Here is a 14339-nt window from a genome sequence, read left to right as displayed (position 1 = left end):
CAGGCAGAGTTGGGTTATGGAGTGCGACTGGTGGAGCTGGCCGGGACATGTCTGAGTAGAAACTTGTACAGTTTTCTCAATACGTACAGCATTGAATCCACGTATCGATGATGGGGCAGTGCGGCATCACATCGTCGAAGACGGTGCTGGTCTTCCTGAACCTGATATTTTGGGTAAGTTTGGAGGTTTCTGCCTGAGTTGAACGTGCGTCACAGCGCACCGGCTAGCTAGCTGAGTGTCAGTCAGCTGCTAGGCTAAGTTAGCAGCTGCAGCCGACCTTTGTTTATCCAGGGAGGGATTAGTTTGAGAGGGCAGCAGGGAAGACATTATGTAGGAGATATTATGTCTTTTGTTGAATTAGTAGACTATCAGTTCACAACAACACGTTAAATGAAGCACCTTTCATCACATTTGCAGTAAAAAAAAAACAAAAAAACAACCTTCTCAAAAAATGTGCAGTGTTGCTTACTGGAGTCAAAACTATCACTTATTTTTTTTACCCTGTGTGGAACTTTATCCTTATTCACCAGTCCAAAAATGAGCCATGCATGCTGATAATTTCTTAAAACAAAATGTCAGAAGACAAATGAGCTATTTCATGAAAAAACAAAACACAAAAACATTTGAAGTTGTGTGAGTTGTTTTGGTTGAAAGCCCTCAGGTCACTGTGCTGAACTGCAGATCCACTGTCACTTTAATTAACAGTGTAGGTGTTTTAATGAGGATAAGCAGTGATAGAGAAACTATTTACCCGTGTGAAAGTACCAATATAACGATGTAAAGTACTCCTTTTATAAGTGAAAGCCCTGCATTCAAAAAGTAAAATAAGCTATAAGTAATTTTGTATATTTTGTGGTATCTAAATCTATACTAATGTTTCACAATTACATGCTTATTTGAACACACAGATATACATACTGACTAGTAGCCGTCATAAAAGCAACCACAGAGTATTGTGGGGTCTTAGGGTCTCTCACATGTTGGTATCACTTGCTTTCCGTTTGTGGATAGGCTTGAATAAATTGTTGATGGTTTTGTCACCCGCAGGCTGCTGCTGGTATCCTGTGCTATGTTGGAGCCTATGTCTTCATTACGTATGATGACTATGATCACTTCTTTGAAGACATGTACACTCTCGTCCCAGCAGTCATCATCATCGCAGTTGGAGCCCTCCTTTTTATTATCGGGCTCATTGGATGCTGCGCTACAGTGAGAGAGAGCTACTGTGGACTGACAACGGTCAGTAAACCAATTATCAAGTTTAGTGTGATAAATAAGAATATATTGATAGTATATTGATCATATTGAAGATTTGAAGACAAAGTTGGACTTCAGGATGTGTTTGAACAGGTTATTTCAAACATGACTTGACTGATTAGTCATAGCAGAAGCACAAAACTGCATAAGGTATGAATTAATAGGTATGAAAAAGAGATTAATGAAATAACTAACCACATATGTATTCACCAATGAAACAAACTGCACAAAAAGCCTAACTTTTCTCTCACAGCCCTTATTTATAAAACCAGTAAGTTGTAATATTCTGCATTGAACTTCAACACACCGCAGTGGCACACAAATCCACTTTTTACTTGTATGTGCGTTAGTTATCCAAGTGTCTTTAGTCTGTTCCTCCTAAATCTTGAAATTCAATCCACAGTTTGTTGTCATTCTCCTGCTGGTTTTCTTGACGGAAGTGGCTGTGGTGGTTCTTGGATACATTTACAGAGCAAAGGTGAGAAGGTCAAATACAAGTTGGTACACGTTTGTTTTTCTTGGCCTTGTTCGATACTTAACTTGTAGCCCAGTAGATATTCCTGATAACACCCACCCATAAGAGTGGGAACAGTCTATCAGCCGTAGATTACTTAATCTAATCTGCTTGTGTTTGCCATCATGCTGATTTGCACCATTCTAGATATGTTGTCAAACGCTGAGTCACTTTTCTTAATCGTTGCTAGGTTGAAGATGAAGTTAATAATTCAATCAAGAAAGTATATGATGAGTACAACGGAACAAACAGCAACGCCCCTAGCCGCGCCATCGACTACGTTCAGAGACAGGTGAGGACAGAAACTCTTCTCTGTCTTCCTTGTAAACCAGATAAAGTGATATGATGCAACATTTTTATGTCTCTCTCAAATGTTATAACTGAGCAAGCAGATGACAGTAATGTTGAGTTTTTATTGTTTTCATTTGTACAGCTTCAGTGTTGCGGGATCCACAATTACTCAGACTGGAAGAATACACACTGGTTTGAAGAATCAAAAAACAACAGTGTTCCTATCAGCTGTTGCAAATCCAACATTGGAAGCTGCACAGGGTCCCTCACTCGTCCTGAAGATCTCTACCAAGAAGTAAAACGACCTCTAAATTTCTCAAGTTTTCAAACCACAGACAGGTCATTTTTTAAAACAAGTAGATTGTCGTAGTTTCATATATGTTAAAATATATTCACTGTGTGTATGCGTGTGTGTGTGTGTGTGTGTGTGTGTGTGTGTGTGTGTGTGTGTGTGTAGGGTTGTGAAGCTCTGGTTGTGAAGAAGTTGAAGGAGATCATGATGTATGTCATCTGGACTGCACTGACGTTTGCTGCCATCCAGGTATGCAACTTTCATCAAGATACCTTATTTCATAGAACAGCAGCAGTTTTTAATAAAGAAAAAAGAGATATTAATCTAGGCCTTTTGAATTGGACCTTGAAATTTGAGTTGTGACTACATCATAACATATTTCTATGCTGACTCATGTAGCTGTGTAGCAAGCAAAGTTCAGCATAATGAAAAAAATTAGTGAATCATATATGTATTATTGTACCAATTGTGTTTCATGTTTTGTATTTGTTTTCACAGACTAAAGAAAATATTTCTCAGACTTAAAAAAAAATGTAGCCCCTTAATTTCAGACCACCTTTGGTCATGTTTTTTTTTAAAAAACCACTGCCGTGTAACAAAGAAACACAGATAGGATGTCACTATTTAACTACCTCCTAAAATAAACCAGCAGTACACCCTGTGTCAGCATTTGCTTGGTTTCACTTCTCATATATGTGATGTTTATTTGACTATACAATGTAGTTTCCTATAATGGTCTCAAACTTTTGCACCCTACTGTCTGTTTAAAGGTGCGATATATGACATTCAGCTCCACTAGATGTCGCAGTAGAGCAACAGCATCTCAGACCAAAAGAAATGTGCACGTTGTTTACTCAATAAAGTTGGAAAGAAATCGGCTCATGAAACTCAGATCAAACTGTCAAACTAGGCAGAGCTGATCAAACATGGATCAAGATTTTGTTACTGCATTGCCTATTTCTCACCTCAAATGTTTTCAGAAAAATATTTTTGTGTACTGTTTAGCTGTAATATGAAAAAGTTTGTGACCCGGCCACCATGTTGAAGATGGACGTGGGGAGGACAGGGAGGGGCTCACATGCACTCACATACACTAACATGCACACATTACCATTACTCCACTATATCTTTACAGAGCAAATAGTTGTTTGCTGACATCTAGTGGGGCTGAATGTCATATATTGCACCTTTAACCTATTTCAGTCTTTAGATTCTATAACAAAAATGACATCCAGCTGTAAGGCTTTCTCTCATGGACGCTTCTTGGAAAAAACCCATCAGCAGCTGTTTGCATTCATGCGTTGCTAATTTGAGTCATCTTCTTATTCATTTGGTTAATATACTGTATATTTAAAGGATGTATAACTATAAATGTGCTCATATGCAATGTTTGCTGTAATTATTTATAGTGAGTAACAGGGTGTAACCTGTTAACTGCTGACAATGTCTCCAGGATTAGCCTCAGTGTAGCCATACGTTTTAAAATGAATTAAAGCTCAACAAATACATCACTTTTTTACACGTCTAAGATTGTCATTTTAATGATGTTGGTTTCCACACCCACATTTCACAACCACAAATGTTAGGGTTTAAAGGCTTAACCAAAACCAAAACCACAAATAGAACATGTGTCTCTCTCTTCCTGCTAGATGCTGGGGATGCTGTGTGCGTGTGTGGTGCTGTGTCGCAGAAGCAGAGATCCTGCCTATGAGCTTCTTATTACAGGAGGCACCTATGCATAGATGGTGTAGGTGCACTTCCAGATTTTACGTGTCACTGGTGAGAGCATGGAAATAATGTATTACCACACTAACCTTAACTCACTGATCACACAAAGTTATATACTTAACCTTGTTTTTTTTTTTGTTTTGTTTTTTCCCAAAAGCTGTTGGCCAAACTGTTAAACGGTCAATGAGAATGAGATGTTGAAAGCATTCTGTTGCTCAGAGGATGACATGAGGGTGACATTTTTTACCAAACTCAAACCTTGTTAGTCATGTACTGTATGGAGTTTAACGTGGACAGGGTAATTTCCTCATATTATTTTGCACTATGTGTATGGCTTTGAATATTTCATATTTAAATCTGTCATGTACTTGAATGAAAGACTTGTATCTGTGTATAATTTTACCCTGTACCTCCACTATCACTACTACTGCTACTACTACTACTACTACTACTACTACTACTACTACTACTACTACTACTGCTCAGTTTGGGTTGACACCTTGCAGTATTCTGTAAAGAAATAGTGGACACCATAGTTCAAGTTGATGTCACAGCAGGTTTTTGTGTGTAAAACTATGTTATTCAACTGGCTTTTGCTCATCTGATCTTTCCTTTAAGAATCAGACCTTGTAATCTCAATATAGACTTGTCCTATAGGGGTTTTGTTTGTTTTTGTCCACTGAGTGTAGTTTTAGAATTTGATTTGTTGATATGTAGCAACGGCAATACTCAAGAATGTAAATAAAATGTGAGGGGAAAGTTTGAAATCAAATGAGTGTGTAATCTGATTTATGTTTTTCATTTCCCTGACAGATATTCAATGAGATTGCTGAATTTTTTAAAATACCTCCAGACAAAGCCCATATTCATGGGCTGTTGTCAGTGGAAGAACAAGTCAACTTGGTCCTTGTAAAGAAAGGTCAAAAGTTCGGGTGTTTCCCATGAGGGAGGGGTGTAAGGGGTTCACACATTTGGTGGAATGGTTTGGTTTGTGTCTAATCTTTTATGCTTTGTCTAGCTTTCGCTTTATCTTCTAGACTTTTAAGTAGGTTACCATCAGCTGACACATGTTTATTTTAACTTACTTGACTCACCAGATCTAGTTATATCTGCTTCTATAACATCTTGTGACCATTGTGGACCCTCATACACACTTAAAATGTTGGTAACAGGACTCAGCTTTGGCTACTCTTTTTCCAGCCTCAGTAACTTGATAGACACAGAGTTAGCAATGCATCACCCGCTGCAGAGTAACCAGATACCTTTGGACCAAAGAGCTCAGACCACTCAGTCATATGACCCAAGAGTAGTTGGATTGTTTTAGTCTGGTCTTATTCTAAGAATAACCTTTACTACAATAAATGAGTCATAAGGTAGATAAAATAAATGTTATGTGGTTTCATCATATGCCAAATAGTTTTATTAATTAGCTTTCTTTCAAGGTCAAATGACACTCACCTCTGGCAAAGCTGCTGAGGGGGATAGTAACAATGTACTAAAAAATGTACTTAAAAAAACAAATAAAAACCTGAGTATTTGTCTTTCATATTGAATAAATACAATGTATGCTCATGCGCAAACAAATATTCTGTATCAGAATACAAACAAGAATTACTCAGAAATAATATATACAGGCCAATAATAGAAATCAAACATTCTGCCCAACATTTAGGACGTCAAATAAAGAAGAATACCAGAGTATATGAATACGTTTAGTGCAGTGACCTTCTGTGACAGATGAGTAAATCCCCCAGCTGTCACTGGAATGAGGAGCACTCACCACACCAGCAGTAAGGGCAAAGTAATATGAATATGTTTGCCATTTTAGCCAGCACAATAAATGATGTCACATGCCACTGTATGTTAAAGCCCCTATGTGAAGATTTTTATAATAGCATCTTTGAAATTAGTTTGAGTGCATGAATTTTTGTTTGTTGAAAAACAATCCCTGTGAATGTGGTGAAGGCTTTGTGTTGCTTTCAGTCCTTCATTCTCAGGATCTCATGGGCAAATCCTTTCAAATCCTTCACACAGGGGCTTTAATTATGCATGTAACAGAATTATAAGCAGCACATAAGATTTAACTATATGAGGCAACTTGAAATGACAGAATATTTACAAAACAATATTACATGAGGAAACTTAGTATTCATACAGTCCTGTGTATGGCAAGGTAAAATCATTCTTTGGCAAGATACGAGCCTGGAACCAATCCAGTAAGGCCGTTCCTCTGCACCATCCACCAGCCGTCCTCACCTTGATCGGTGACAGTCACAACATCCCCAGCAGATACAGAGAGCTCGTCTTCCCCCTAAGCAAGGACAGAAACAATCCATCAACAGACTTCTCTTGAATTAAACATGATTTATTTGAACATATGAAGCATTTGAGTGTGTTTAATGAAAAGTCTTGTGTGGGGGGCTGAGACATCAGACAAGAACCTGACCTGGGCCACATAGTCATACACAGCCTTGTACTCCTCCGTGCTCAGTTGGGACCCATGAAATCCAGGAATGGAAGCATAAACTCCTTCTGATGGTTCACCTGAGGAGTTTCATAGATATAATCAGCGTAGGTTAAGTTACTGTGTGTGTGCATGTAAGGCATCTTTTTTTCCCTTCATGGATTTAACACAGTTGATAATACAGAAGTGATACTGTGACAATATATTTCCTTGGAAGACGTGTTCCTGCAATAATTTATTTCTAGGCTTGGTCTCTTTTTTTTCAATAATTTTGGTCAAGTTTGCATTCGTACCACTTGGAAGGGCAGATTTCAACCATTTACACATTAATTCTAGCCATTCATTTTGACTTATCTACTCACTTGCCAACTAGTTTTCTCGCACTCTCAATCACAAACACTTGGTGTTAAGGTATTATAACTGATTCAGGTTGGTGGGAGATGTGTCTATTGTAGCCGGTAGTTTGTTGGCTATTGTGGAAATAAATATTTATTTGAAATTTAATTTGAGGATAAGCCCCTTGAGATGCACCATCTTGTTTTTAAGGGGGTACTCTGATGCAAAAAAAACAAACATGAAAATTAACAGACAAATAAATAATAATAATACTGATAAAAAGAATTAACCAAACAATCAAGAAGACACACGCAAAATCCCAAACCTCTACATCTCTGTTACATGTATCATGTGCAGAAGATTAACAAGAAATTAACAACTGCTAGTCTAAATAAAACTGTCAAAGTCTACCTATAAATTGAAAGGGGGAAAGTAGGGGGGAAAGAAAGAGAGAGAGAGAGAAAACTTGTAATAATTAAGAGGAGAGAAAAAATAGAATATGAAGGTAAATAAAGTCAAAAACAAGCACATTTGAGATAAACAAGCAAAGAAGTCTTGTGAGAAGAAGTAACGGATTGGGAGTCGTTAAAGATACTTAAATGTACTTCAAATCAGCTTCACATCAATTTATAATCTGATTTGTGTAAATATTTCTGTTTAATATTTCTCCCAAACACAAAATGTGGATATATACTATATAACTTTTTTTTCCACCACATTTACCAAATCATCAATTAACATAAAAATCAATTAGCTCAACTAATCCACAATCCTTCCACATGCCCCCTAGAGACTGCAAAAATACCCCCCTGTAGTCAACTACCCTTGGTGTAAAGAATAATTACGACACTATGTAACTTGATAGCTCCACGCCTTGTGTTGTAGGGATCAAGGGGCTTTTGCAATCATTTTTATGATCCTGTTATAATTGCAGTGTTACGTCAATGTTTTTTTTATACCGTACCAGTAGGTTGTGCAACTGCTTCATTGATGCTTGTTTTTGAGCCACTCGAACAGTTCCCCTGCAGGAGATTCGAAAACCTACGAATGGGGACAGAAGTCAATAAGAAACAATTGTTCTGAGAGGGTGAAAAACATCTCATAATACATCATCTTTCATCATTTTCATCATCATTTATTTGGTGCTTTCCACTGGTAATTCTGACCTTTTCATGACTCCTCCAACGAATCCAGCACTTCCATTTCTATCAGCTCTTGCATCCCTCTCATAGTAATTTTGGTATTCAATGGGACCTGTGGAGGGACAATTGAAATTCAGTAAATAAAAAATAAAACAAACGCTTCAGTTGTAAGGCCCCGCTACACACAATGCCTCACGTATTTCCAAAGGTGCCAAAAACTCTGTTGAGTTTTTGGCACCTTTATTATGTTTTAGTAGCAGCTGAGAGATAATATTAAAATTTTCACTTTGGAACATATTCAAATCCAAATGAGGAAGGCTGCAGGGCGGGGACCTACCTGAGGGGGTTGAGCCAGTGCGTTTCATCTCCACAAAGCAGTTGTTGTCTGTGATGATGTCACATTTTTCCAGTGTTTTCCTCACGTCGTCATAGCACTGAAAGAGCAGTTTTGTCCAGAATGAATTTCAAACAGACACAACATTTGAAGGGCTTCCTGAAGTTTTGTCCCATATAGTTTTATGACAACAGCTGATCTCACCTCATCATCCCTCACACACTGCATTGATAAATGGTTACAATGCACCCACAAAGCATTCCTTAGCACACTAAGACGGTCTTCTTCCTGCTGCTGAAACATCTGCAAAACAATAGAGTATGGGAGAAATTGTAAATAATCAAGAAAACATTGAAGTGCAGTACTTTTACAACACTTAACCGTATTATTTGTAGACTTATGAAATGCAGTGATGCAACGTACAACTTGCATCAAAAAACTTGCACAAATAAGTGCTCAAAATGGCCTTCAGCTTCTTTGCAATCCAAAAAAACAAACAACAAAAAAAAAACATCAATAGCTGTCATTTGACTGCTTTTTAAGCTTCCTAGCTTTTTAGATATTTATTAATGTATGGCTCACTGGAACTCCACATGCAGCTTTCAACTGTGTCTTGTCTTTCCTGTTTTGCTTTGTTTTGTTTCCTGGTTTATTGTGTGTGCAAGCTGCCACTTACAATTGACCTTACAAGGATGAATAAAGTTGTTCAATGGTTGCCTCCGTTTTGTTGATGTTATCACATGTAGGAAGACTTTGTTGCCCGGAAACGTTTTTGCAGATTAGTGACTCACTTTATATTCTGCTTATAGGAAGTATTACACATCCTCATTGACAAAACAGGCCTCGGGTATTGCCACTCTTGGTCTAAGTCTGTGCAATTCAGAATGCATCAAGTCATGGCATGCATTCTTTGCATGATAAATCCAGTGAGAGGAAAAATACAGCTGGTATCCTTTACCTCACATGTGCTGATGTGTGTTGATTCCCATTCTTGACGGATCTTATCCAGCTGTTCAATGTTTGATATGTACTGTTTCTCTAAAAACATATGAAAGAAGAGTTAATTGTAAAGTAAACCCAAATCTTCCGTAACACAGATTTGAAATTCATTGTACCATTTACATATATCACATTCATAAAATAGCATATATATTCATATACTCCATGTAATCCTATTTTTGGAATCCCCAGTAAAAGGGAAGTAAATGTGGCCACAATCCTCAAAAAAAAAAAAAAAAGTTTCTGGTCAACACTCACTGCCAATGCACAATAGCTGAAGTGACTTATGATCTGTCCTTACCTGCCTCTTCTGCAGCTTCTCTGCACTGTCTAGATTTGTTGTTCATCTATAAAAGAAAAGAGGTTTCAAAATGAAACATTGCCTCTATATCTGTAAACCTGCAGTTTAACCAGTAAAACAAAATGCAATTGGTTGTGTGAAAAGAATATTAACTTTGTATTATCTTCGGAAAGTACATAAATAAGAACACAAAATGTGAAACATTAATGTCTTATGCCTTATAAATGACTACATCTCATAATAAAGCTAAGGGCAAAGAGAATTGCATTTCCCAATCTCAGTGTTGTGGAGTAACTGTGGAATAACTGTCAGTGCTGTTTGAGAAACTGTCCCTGTGGTTGCCAACAAAAGCGATCCCTATTAGATATACAATGTTTTTACAGGTGAAGTTATGCTAAATACATTTAAATTTGAATGTTAGCATTTGTTGATATCATGCATACTTAATGAAGTGCTCATTTGACTCAGGCACTGCTGATGACAGTTATGACACAGAGACAGAGAGGGGAAGTGACAGAGAAATGGTTGACTGATCATAGCAGTATAGATTGTTATGCAATGTCCATAATATGGTTGCTATAGTTCCTCAGTGCTCTTTTGTTGTGTTGAGAAAATTATTTTGACTCAAAGGGTTGAATGAGAGCCCTTGCTTTTGTGTGAAATATACAAAGAAGTAAACAGGAAAAGAGATTGAAATTGAGGTGTGACATTGAAAATATTCCCATCCAATCAAAAATGACTTTTGCTTAGTGTTACTTCACTTGAAAGTGTCAGTGTCTCTGTGCTCACCGGATATCTGACTGCACAGACGTGTACCAGCAGGATTTTGTGACATCATAGACCAGTATGAAACTTATACAAACATGAGAATGGACCTTTCAGTAGTAGGAGACATCTTTGTGTCCACCAGATAGTAAAAGTAAATTTACTTTGTAAGAACTCATATGTAGTTAATGGAACTTTTTTGTGGTAAAACATATTAGGCCAAAATTATTCAAAACAGATTAAAATATTTTCACAGTTGGTCCTATTTTTAAAAGAAAAAAACAACTAACTTGTTGGCTGAGCACAGAAAGAAATGTATTTAAAATAAATTAGATCGACAATAAAAAAAACTGGAAGACTGTTAATAAGTCAAGTCAAGTTTTTCATTACTGAAATCACGGCATGAATCAGGCTTCATCATCAATTTACCTTCTCAATCTGTTTGGGAGTGGCTGTGGTAGCGTTACCCATCTTTTCAGCAGTTTGCTCTGCCTCATCCGCCTCCCTGCAACGCTGCTCATAGGATCTTTTAGACTAGAAGGGAAACAGAACAGAAACCACATGACACCATAACAACTATGTTTTTTCGACGGCATTTCGCTCTATGAACCTTTTACAGGAAAGAGGATGGGGGTGGGTTGGACGGGGTCGTGGGGGGGGGACTTCCTTTTAAGGAGAAAAAGCATGACCTCAGGCCTCTGAACGTGTCCGTTACACCAGTCTCTAACATGTTTTTATTTTCTGTCTATGACATATCTTCAGAATGATGCACCTCATGCACTTTTCTTGCATATAGTACAGTAGACTTGAGCAGGATGTGCTGAAACTGCCTCTGAGACGGTTCACACTGTTTACCACTGCCACATCGACATGTAGACTAAAATAAATACACAACTGAAACTGAACTGTTTGTCTCTGTGACTACTGTTGACACATATCATGATAATATAAAGTGACCTTACTTCTACTGTTTTCTTATAGAGTGAGACTTTTGTCTTCTGGACCTTCTCCATGATGACCTCAAACTGAGAACAAGAAAATATTGAGAGAACAAGAAAAAAATTATCAGAAAACCACAGCAGCATGGGCAACTCTTTTTTAGATTTCCTCTTCATGCAAATGAGGGGAAAACAAGTTTCTTGAGAGTACCTTTTTTCTCTGTTCTTTCTGTCGCTCTCTGAACTGCTCCATTCTCTTAACCTCGTCCTTTAGAAGGCCAGACAGCTGAATGTGCAAGTTTCCTATGTTTTCAATTTCTGATGAACGCATTACATGCTAGTTAGTAACTTGGCACATGTATAGATGCTTAAAAAAAACGACTGAGAATGCAAAGACACAATAATTCTCAGAAATATATCCTGTGCTTACGTGTTTTCATTTCATCAAAGGATGTTCTCAAAGTGCTGTAAAAACAAAAACAAAGAACATTATAGGGCAATTTCATGCATTTCATTTTTTGTGCATTTCATTGACCGCAGAACAAATGTAGTGTTCAAACAGGCTCGTGAGTATAAATGAAAATATTAATGCTCAAATGCACCCACACCTACCAGATCTCATATAAACCCCCAGCCTTGCGTGCAATTGAGATCAGCTCCTTGCCATATTTCTCCTCTGCTGATGCCCTGCACGGACAAAATAACAATACAGCCAAACCACATGATAACGCGGTCACTTTGTTTTTTCTTGTACAATCTAAAAACAAATCAGCCAGCCCACCTCATTTTCAAGAGCTCCTCCATGTCTTTGCATGTCCGTCGACCATCATTTAGTCTCTGAATGATAGTCTCATACCCAATATTACTGATGAAGTCCGCTCCCTGGAACCATAAAATACCAAACTTACATCAATATAAAGGAAAAAGTACACAGAAAAGCTCCATCCTTAACAAAACCAAACACAACATGAATCAAATGTGGGCATGAAATAGAGCTGCAAAAATTGGTCGATTAAATTAATCACCAACTTTTTTGATAATTTATTAATGGGTTTTTTTGTCAAAGTTAACTGAAATGTGAATATTTTCTGGTTTCTTTAGTCCTCTATGAGAGTAAATTGAAGATCTTTGGGTTGTGTACTGTTAGTCAGGAAAACACAAAACATTTTAGGTTGCATCTTGGACTTTAAGAAACACTGATCAACGTTTTCTTACATTTTACAGACCCAACAACTAATCAATTCATCAAAAAAGTAATCGTCAGACTAATCAATAATGAAAATAATCCTTAGTTGCAGCCCTAGTATAGAAGTAAAAATGAATGTGTGTTGGTTTCTTTATTGGTCCATATTTTAAAAAGCCAGATGACCTATAGGGACCATGCTGCATGGTGATTCTGCACTTTAAATAAAATTGAATTGAATTGAATTGAATGGCTGATCATTTAAATAAATACTCAACAGTGAGTTTTACTTTGATGAAAGTGTCTTTTGTAAGACTGTTTTTCCAACCACACAGTGGGTTTGTAGGGGCATCTCATGGAAAATGTTGTCTGAAGTCTGAATGGAAAGCAAGTGAGTGGGAAAAGTACCTAAAGATCCTACTCATGTCAGAGTATTCATACTCAGGTGAAATTTAGCCTATGTAGCGGTAAAATCTCTGATATTCATTCATATTGTTACTGACTTACATTTTACATATGAATGCTGATAATAGGTTGATAATACAGAGGAAAAAGGAAGCACACTACTTCACAATGTGAACTTAGAGTACCATTTATTGTTGTTTCTGACTAACCAGTTCCTGATGTTTTGCCTATAGTTATGGTATAACATTTGCATTCTGTTGGTAACTGGTTAGATATTAAGTTTTGGTCAAATGATGTTGGACAGTTGCACACAGATGACACTTCTGAAAAGACAGAGCTAGAAGATCAAAGGCACTCAAGGGAACTGAAATAAGTCCTATTAACAGAACCACCCTCAACAATGATGGGTAGTTACTACAATAACGTCACTGTGTCACAGCGTTATTTCGGCCTAAAAAAAAGTTGCACTGAGATAGAGCTGTACAGTTTGTGTTAATGGCCTAGTTTTAGAAAGTTTTAGACAGAAATTGGAAAACATGTTCACAACCCAGACATACAAGCAAAAAATGCTTTTACTCATTGAGACTGCATACATAAAAAAAAAGTTAATGTTTTAATCAAAGGAACAATACAATACATATTCAATTAGTTTTAAAGTGAGAAAAATTCAATTCAATTTTATTTATATAGTACCAAATCACAACAAAAGTCATCTCAGGGCACTTTTCACATAGAGCAGGTCTAGACCGCACTCTTTAAAAAGCAAAATAAATGACAGGAAAGAAGACCTACATCATTAAGACCTACAAGGTATTTAGCTCACTGCAGTCAGATATAACAGACAACTACATACATCACTAGTGTATGTAAGTATTTCCAGACAAAATGAAAGACATAAACAGAGTAGAGGGGGAAAGGTACACATCGCATCTTACTTCGAAACTACAGTGAGTATACTAAAAACACTGAATGCACAGCTCAATAGTCAGCTTCAGCTCTAAACATAAACATTGTACAAAAATTAAGTTTAGGAATTAAGCATGACACTAACTCACCCAAAAGGCATCTTTAAATTGTAATGTCATCTTGGCAGCGCTTAAGAAATAGTCCCTGTTAGAGTCCACTCAACTTTAAGTCACTTTATGACAGCCAGCAGTGTGCAAGGCTGTTGCTTGATGCAAGTGAAACGGATCATGACACATTCAGGAAGCCAGCCTTCAAACAGCAACGCTCACTTACTTACTCATTTGATTTAAATGAGGAAGAGCTGCAACATGTCAGCAGTTATCACAACCTGAACTGACACTCATGTCAGTTCACTCATGACACAATGTGTAGGGACAAGTAACACTGAGATAAAGCTAATAAATGTAGTCAAAACAAATTTACA

General features: G+C 37.2%; 2 protein-coding genes across 3 annotated transcripts; one reads left to right on the top strand and one right to left on the bottom strand.

Moving 5' to 3' along the window:
• Nucleotides 1–4: 4 nt before the first annotated feature.
• Nucleotides 5–4857, top strand: tspan3a (tetraspanin 3a). Of its 2 annotated transcripts, XM_042411245.1 has the most exons (8): nucleotides 5–173; nucleotides 1048–1239; nucleotides 1661–1735; nucleotides 1962–2063; nucleotides 2205–2357; nucleotides 2520–2603; nucleotides 4004–4133; nucleotides 4240–4857. In XM_042411245.1, the coding sequence occupies exons 1-7, from the start codon at nucleotides 108–110 to the stop codon at nucleotides 4094–4096; spliced, it is 765 nt and encodes a 254-aa protein (XP_042267179.1). In that variant the 5' UTR covers nucleotides 5–107; the 3' UTR covers nucleotides 4097–4133; nucleotides 4240–4857. The 2 variants fall into 2 exon arrangements, with proteins under 2 accessions (XP_042267179.1, XP_042267178.1); XM_042411244.1 differs by having other exon boundaries at nucleotides 4004–4857.
• pstpip1a (proline-serine-threonine phosphatase interacting protein 1a) lies at nucleotides 4222–14089 on the bottom strand. Its single transcript, XM_042411239.1, has 15 exons — nucleotides 14005–14089; nucleotides 12143–12243; nucleotides 11974–12048; nucleotides 11792–11826; nucleotides 11573–11679; nucleotides 11386–11448; nucleotides 10853–10957; nucleotides 9659–9704; nucleotides 9317–9396; nucleotides 8563–8661; nucleotides 8362–8458; nucleotides 8049–8136; nucleotides 7847–7923; nucleotides 6529–6626; nucleotides 4222–6393 (listed from the first exon to the last, which is right to left on the bottom strand). The coding sequence occupies exons 1-15, from the start codon at nucleotides 14032–14034 to the stop codon at nucleotides 6262–6264; spliced, it is 1233 nt and encodes a 410-aa protein (XP_042267173.1). The 5' UTR covers nucleotides 14035–14089; the 3' UTR covers nucleotides 4222–6261.
• Nucleotides 14090–14339: the final 250 nt, after the last annotated feature.

This window comes from Thunnus maccoyii, chromosome 5 (assembly GCF_910596095.1).
Source record: "Thunnus maccoyii chromosome 5, fThuMac1.1, whole genome shotgun sequence".
Classification (NCBI taxonomy): Eukaryota; Metazoa; Chordata; class Actinopteri; order Scombriformes; family Scombridae; genus Thunnus; species Thunnus maccoyii.
Note: the sequence above shows the minus strand (reverse complement) of the source record. Positions and strands in the feature narration are given on the sequence as shown.

Bases quoted from the DNA above. Each gene is read 5' to 3' on its own strand.
- tspan3a (XM_042411245.1), top strand. From the start codon at position 108: ATGATGGGGCAGTGCGGCATCACATCGTCGAAGACGGTGCTGGTCTTC. The intron at 1,736-1,961 runs GTGAGAAGGTCA...AATCGTTGCTAG, and splicing joins GATACATTTACAGAGCAAAG to GTTGAAGATGAAGTTAATAA. The intron at 2,064-2,204 runs GTGAGGACAGAA...TCATTTGTACAG, and splicing joins TCGACTACGTTCAGAGACAG to CTTCAGTGTTGCGGGATCCA.
- pstpip1a (XM_042411239.1), bottom strand. From the start codon at position 14,034: ATGACATTACAATTTAAAGATGCCTTTTGG. The intron at 8,662-9,316 runs GTAAAGGATACC...ATTGTTTTGCAG, and splicing joins CACACATCAGCACATGTGAG to ATGTTTCAGCAGCAGGAAGA. The intron at 6,394-6,528 runs GTCAGGTTCTTG...GTCCTTGCTTAG, and splicing joins TGTATGACTATGTGGCCCAG to GGGGAAGACGAGCTCTCTGT.